Source organism: Gopherus flavomarginatus, chromosome 3 (assembly GCF_025201925.1).
Source record: "Gopherus flavomarginatus isolate rGopFla2 chromosome 3, rGopFla2.mat.asm, whole genome shotgun sequence".
Classification (NCBI taxonomy): Eukaryota; Metazoa; Chordata; order Testudines; family Testudinidae; genus Gopherus; species Gopherus flavomarginatus.
The window spans coordinates 273,179,565-273,185,268 of NC_066619.1; the positions used below are offsets into that span (position 1 = coordinate 273,179,565).

Here is a 5,704-nt window from a genome sequence, read left to right on the forward strand (position 1 = left end):
GGATCAGTGATTTTGCAGGGATGAGTAGGGAAATACTCCACATTGTGTGTGTGTGTATACGTATCTATTTACTAGATTGTAAGTTTTTCTTCCTGGGAAAACATACTGCAAGTGTCCTGCTTCAAACGCAGTTTGCAAAAGCATGGGGTCTTCCTTGGCTGGTTCATTCAGCAACTTTCTTGTTCCGTCGAGTTGCAATCCATGCCCTACACCTCGGTGCCATCCCGGGCGTAGATGAGGCTGTTGACTGTGAAGTTGTAGTAACGGTTGTATTGGGTGGCCTGGCTGCTGCTGCTGCTGCTGCTGCTGGGGTGGAAGGAGTTGTAATAGGCAGCAGTGGGCCCTGGAACTCGCTGCAGCTGGTCTGGTGGGTGCACCTCCTGGGAGGAGCTGCTGGAGGAGGCAGTGAAGGTGCCACCACTCATCTGCCCAGTGGGGAAGTTCCGATGGTGCAGCTCCCTGCTGAAGCCTCCTGCCAGGCGGTTCCCTCCACTGCTCAGTGAGCTCATGCTACTGAAGAAGGTGCCCAGGCAGCCCGGGGTGGCAGAGACGATGCCCGGAGAAGAGGAGCTTTTGGGATGGTCCCTGGCAGGTGATAGTTCCAGCTCTGGGGAGGGGCTGTTTCCACAGGGCTTGCCTGCAGCAGCCGGGATGGGACGCCCTTCCTCAGCCTTCAGGCCCCCCCCAGAGGACACCACAGTGGAGGCGTTAGGCTCAGAGCGCCGTTTGCGCTTGCGCCGGAAATTCCCATTGTCAAACATCTTCTCACAGTTTGGGTCTAAGGTCCAGTAGTTCCCCTTCCCTGAAGGGGACAGAGAAGGAGTCAGATAGGGAGCTCCTCCAATAGATGCCCTGCACCCTCTGAGCAGGATCTGCACCCTCCTTCTCCCCCCACCCCTACCCCAGCATTTGCACAACCTGCACCCGCCAAACACCCACTCCAGACTTGCTGACCAGAGCCTGATTCTCCTCTCGCACTGTTGCAATTTCACGAACTTAAGTTCAGGAATTCAGAATCTGCCCCACCGACCACGCATCGGGAATGAATCTTGCAGTTCTGATCCTGCTAAGTGGCTGCTCCTCCGAGCAGGGCTGGCGCTACCATTTAGGCAGCCTAGGCAATCACCTAGGGTGCCAGAATAATTGGTGGGCGGCATTTTGCCGGATGAGGCAGCAGGCAGCTCCGGTGGAGCTGCCGTAATGGTGCCTGCGGAGGGTCTGCTGGTCCACGGCTCCGGTGGAGCCGCCGCAGTCCTGCCTGTGGATGGTCAGCTCCTCGTGCGGCTCCGGTGGACCTCCTGCAGGCACCACGGCGGCAGCTCCACCGGAGCCGTGGAGCACCGGACCCTCCGCAGGCACCACTGCGGCAGCTCCACCGGAGCTGCGGGACCAGCGCGCGGGGCGCCGAAATTGCCGGCAGCCTAGGGCGCTCAAACCCCTAGCGCCGGTCCTGCCTCCGAGCCTACAGCCCCACCCCAAACAGAGTAAAAGGACCCTGCAGACAGAACTCCTAATGCTTCCCCAATTACACCCTTGTCATTTAAGTGTGTGTTTCGGCAGCCATCTTAGCCAACGCACCAGGGATTGAACAGGGGACGTCAAGCGCTAAAAGCACAAAATGCTCCATCTTAAGATAGCTGGGGCTGTAACAGCCCCATCTCCTCCGTGGATCAGGCACAGAGGGACCTGTAACCCACATTCACCCGTTGGCACCCCAATCCCAGGGAGACCTGCACTGCAGTGTAGGCCTGCACTTACTCGCTCATCCTGATACAGCTCAGCTGGGGTAGGGTGAGATAGAGGGGTACATCAGCAGTGCTGGGCATGTGTGGGGCCATCTCACCCATGTTGTGGTTCAGGGCAGATTATGGGGGAGGAAGCATCTACTGCGGGGGTCTCTCTCAGCGCTGCACACATGCCAAGGGGCCAGGGGGATTGGTGTGTATATAAATAAATACAGCACACCCACAGTGGCCCCCTTGCTGCCTGGGCACAGTCATGCCCACACCATGCCTCAGATCTCTGTGCAGGGAAGGCCCTGAATCCCATTGCACCCAGGGGGCCCTTGTGCACTTGCATTAAAAAACCCTTTCCCCACCAGGGCCACCCAGTGGATTCAGGGGGCCTGGGGTCCTCGGTGGCAGGGGGCCCTGGCTTTGGCAGTAATTCGGCAGCGGGGGGTCCTTCCATTCCAGGACCCACCACCGAAGTCCCCTGAAGACCCGCAGTGGGGACTCCCGCTGCCGAATTACCACCAAAGACCCTGAGCGGAAGAAGCTCTGGGGGCCCCAGGCCCCGCAAGAGTTTTCCAGGGCCCCCAGAGTGAGTGAAGGACCCCACTCCAGGGGCCCCAAAAACTCTCATGGGGGCCCCTGCAGGCCCGGGGCAAATTGCCCCACTTCCCGCCCCCCAGGCAGCCCTGTTCCCTACTGAGCAGGACATGTACCCCCCACTCCACCTGGCTACAGCCCTAATGCCTCCCTCCCCCATGGGGCTCTGCACCCAACGTGCATGTCTGAGCCACACCATCCTTCAGGGCAGGTGGGACCCTGCATCTCTACAGTACCCCCCACACCCAGAGAGCAGATTGGATTTACACTCTGGGGCTGGGACAGATCGGTGCTAAGGGCCCCACCCCTTGCCCTAGAAGGCAGGAACCTCATAATGGCAACCCCAGAAAGGCCCTGCCCTGCTGGGAAGTGAACCTGGGGCCCCGGATCCAGCTACTCCCATGGGGACAATATCCCACCCCACCCCCATCACAGGATCTGCCCCTCGGTGTCCCCAGCTGGGCGGAGCAGCCGGGGTGGGGGCGGTCCGACACCCCGGGTTACACTGTCCTTCGCACCCCCTCTCTGCAGCCCCCAGCCTGCACGGAGCTCTGCCCGCCCGCCCCACCTGCCCGTACCCTGGGTGCAGGTGCCCCTTGCGGCTCCCCCCGCTCCCCCCAGGCCGGCTCATGGGGAGCGACCGGGATCCACATCCCGGGATCCCGTCCCCCCTGCCCGAGCTCCCCTGGTGCGAGCCCCGCGCCGATCCCGCTCCGGACACCCAGCTCCGAGCCGGCCGGGGGCCGCCAGTGGGGGTTATAGCGCAGGGGCTCCTGGTGCCCAGGTCCCGCCGGCTCCCTGCCCTACGCCTCGGGTGTCCAGGCACAGAGCCGTGCAAGGGGCAGATGCTGCTCAGCACCGCGGTCCCCTCCCTGGTCGGCCAGATCCTGTCCGGTACAGCGCTCCCCTCTGGTCCCCCTGGGTCTCTCTCCCCACCCTAGCCCCTCGGTCCGCTTAACCGCCCCCCTCCAGGATCCTGGGCATCCCCAATCCCTCTTCCGCCGGCTTCCGGCCCCAGTATCCAACACCCCCCTCTTCCGCCGGCCTTCTGGGCACACACTCCCCCATCCAACACCCCCCCAGCCTCCTGGGCACCCCTCCATCCAACACCCCCCTCTGCCACCAGCGTCCAGAGCATCCTCTATCCAACACCCCCCAGCCTCCTGGGCACCCCCCTCTGCCACCAGTCTCCGGGGCATCCCCCCCATCCAACACCCCTCAGCCTCCTGGGCACCCCCCTCTGCCACCAGCCTCCTGGGCACCCCCCCATCCAACATCCCCCTCTGCCACCAGCCTCCGGGGCATCCCCCCATCCGCCACCCCCCAGCCTCCTGGGCACCTCCCTCTGCCACCAGCCTCCGGGGCATCCCCCCATCCGCCACCCCCCAGCCTCCTGGGCACCCCCGTCTGCCACCAGCCTCCGGGGCACCCCCTCCATCCAACACCCCCCTCTGCCACCAGCCTCCGGAGCATCCTCTATCCAACACCCCCCGGCCTCCGGGGCATCCCCCCATCCGCCACCAGCCTCCGGGGCATCCCCCCATCCAACATCCCCCCAGCCGCCTGAGCACCTCTATCCCTCTGCCCCCGGGCACCCGCCCAGACCCACTCATTTCCCGGTCCGCTCACCCGGGTCGTCCTCGTCGCGGGGCACCTTGCGGAAGCAGTCGTTGAGGCTGAGGTTGTGGCGGATGCTGTTCTGCCAGCCGGCCTTGCTGCGCTTGTAGAAGGGGAAGTTCTCGGCCACGTACTGGTAGATGTGGCTCAGCGTGAGCTTGCGGCCGGGCGCGCTCTGGATGGCCATGGCGATCAGCGCCGAGTAGGAGTAGGGCGGCCGCACCAGGCGCAGCAGCTCCTCCTGCCCGGCCAGGCTCAGCCAGCTCAGCTCGGCCGCCGCGGGCGAGGGCGAGCCCGGCGCGGAGGGGGCGCCCCGCGAGCAGCCGTAGGAGGCCGGCGGCAGGAAGGGGGCGGCCGGCCCGGGGCCGCCCTGCAGGTACGGGGCTGGGCCGCTCACGCCCCACAGGTAGCCGGCGTTGGCAGGCGCCCCGTAGTCCGCCAGGGCGTAGGCGGCCGGCCGCTGAGTGGAGGAGGCGGCCGCGGCGCCGGGCTGCGGGTAGGCGCCGAAGGGCTCGGCGCAGTACACGGCCATGTCGGGCGCCTCCCGGGCCCGGCGGGGCTGCGGGCTGGCAGGGGAGCTGGGCTGCAGGTCACCGGCGCTCATGGTCTCGGGCCATGCGGGGCGGCCGGCTGCGCTGCCCCCTCCCCCCGTGCCGGCGAGCTCCTTATAGCGCCTTCATCTCTGCCCAGCCTCCCCGCCCGGGGCCAGGGCTGGGCGGGCAGGGGCCGCAGCCAGTGGGAGGGCTCCTTTCGAGGGGCGGGCGGGAGGCCGGCAACGCGGGGCTGGGTAGATCCCAAAAAGAAAGAAAAGGAGGGAGCTCCTCCCCACTGGGAGGCGATGTACCTGTCTGTCTCCTGCTCTCCCTCCCCACCGGGAGGCGATCTGTCTGTCTGTCTGTCTCCTGCTCTCCCTCCCCACCGGGAGGCGATCTGTCTGTCTGTCTGTCTGTCTCCTGCTCTTCCTCCCCACCGGGAGGCGATCTGTCTGTCTGTCTGTCTGTCTGTCTCCTGCTCTCCCTCCCAACCGGGAGGCGATCTGTCTGTCTGTCTGTCTGTCTCCTGCTCTCCCTCCCCACCGGGAGGCGATCTGTCTGTCTGTCTGTCTGTCTGTCTCCTGCTCTCCCTCCCCACCGGGAGGCGATCTGTCTGTCTGTCTGTCTCCTGCTCTCCCTCCCCACCGGGAGGCGATCTGTCTGTCTGTCTATCTCCTGCTCTCCCTCCCCACCGGGAGGCGATCTGTCTGTCTGTCTGTCTCCTGCTCTCCCTCCCCACCGGGAGGCGATCTGTCTGTCTGTCTATCTCCTGCTCTCCCTCCCCACCGGGAGGCGATCTGTCTGTCTGTCTGCCTCCTGCTCTTTCCCCCTCCTCCCTCCCTCCAGCTCCGAGCTGTCTGCCGCTGCAGGCGAGACAGGAGTTTGGGGGTGGGGGGAGCCTGGAGGAGGAAGAGAGGCTCCTCTGGGGATACTGGAGTTCTCCTGATCGGCCCTCCACTTTGGGGACCATTGCTCAGCCCGCCCTGCTGGGAGGATGCGAGCGATCCGGGACTGAAGTGGTGTTGAGTCTATCGACCCCCCACCCCCAATGCAATGGATTTGGGACGGGAGAGACTACACGGCAACCCACTGCGCTTCTGAGAGGCACATCGTTGCGAGCCTGATCCGAAGTCCCCGGTACAAGTCGACGCGAGTTTCTCCGTTGGCTTCACTGGGTTTGGATCAGGCCTGTGATTAATATGCGTGGGCTTCAGACTTCCACAG

The 5,704-nt window shown here is 64.8% G+C and overlaps 1 protein-coding gene across 1 annotated transcript; it reads right to left on the minus strand.

The window, feature by feature from the left end:
• Window positions 1-206: 206 nt before the first annotated feature.
• FOXI3 (forkhead box I3) lies at window positions 207-4,551 on the minus strand. Its single transcript, XM_050945520.1, has 2 exons — window positions 3,960-4,551; window positions 207-802 (listed from the first exon to the last, which is right to left on the minus strand). The coding sequence occupies exons 1-2, from the start codon at window positions 4,549-4,551 to the stop codon at window positions 207-209; spliced, it is 1,188 nt and encodes a 395-aa protein (XP_050801477.1).
• Window positions 4,552-5,704: the final 1,153 nt, after the last annotated feature.

What these genes read in the sequence shown, in the direction of transcription:
- FOXI3 (XM_050945520.1), bottom strand. Translation starts at nt 4,551, where the DNA reads ATGAGCGCCGGTGACCTGCAGCCCAGCTCCCCTGCCAGCCCGCAGCCC. An exon ending in CCGCGACGAGGACGACCCGG is followed by an intron (nt 803 to 3,959) that starts GTGAGCGGACCG and finishes TGTCCCCTTCAG; the next exon opens with GGAAGGGGAACTACTGGACC.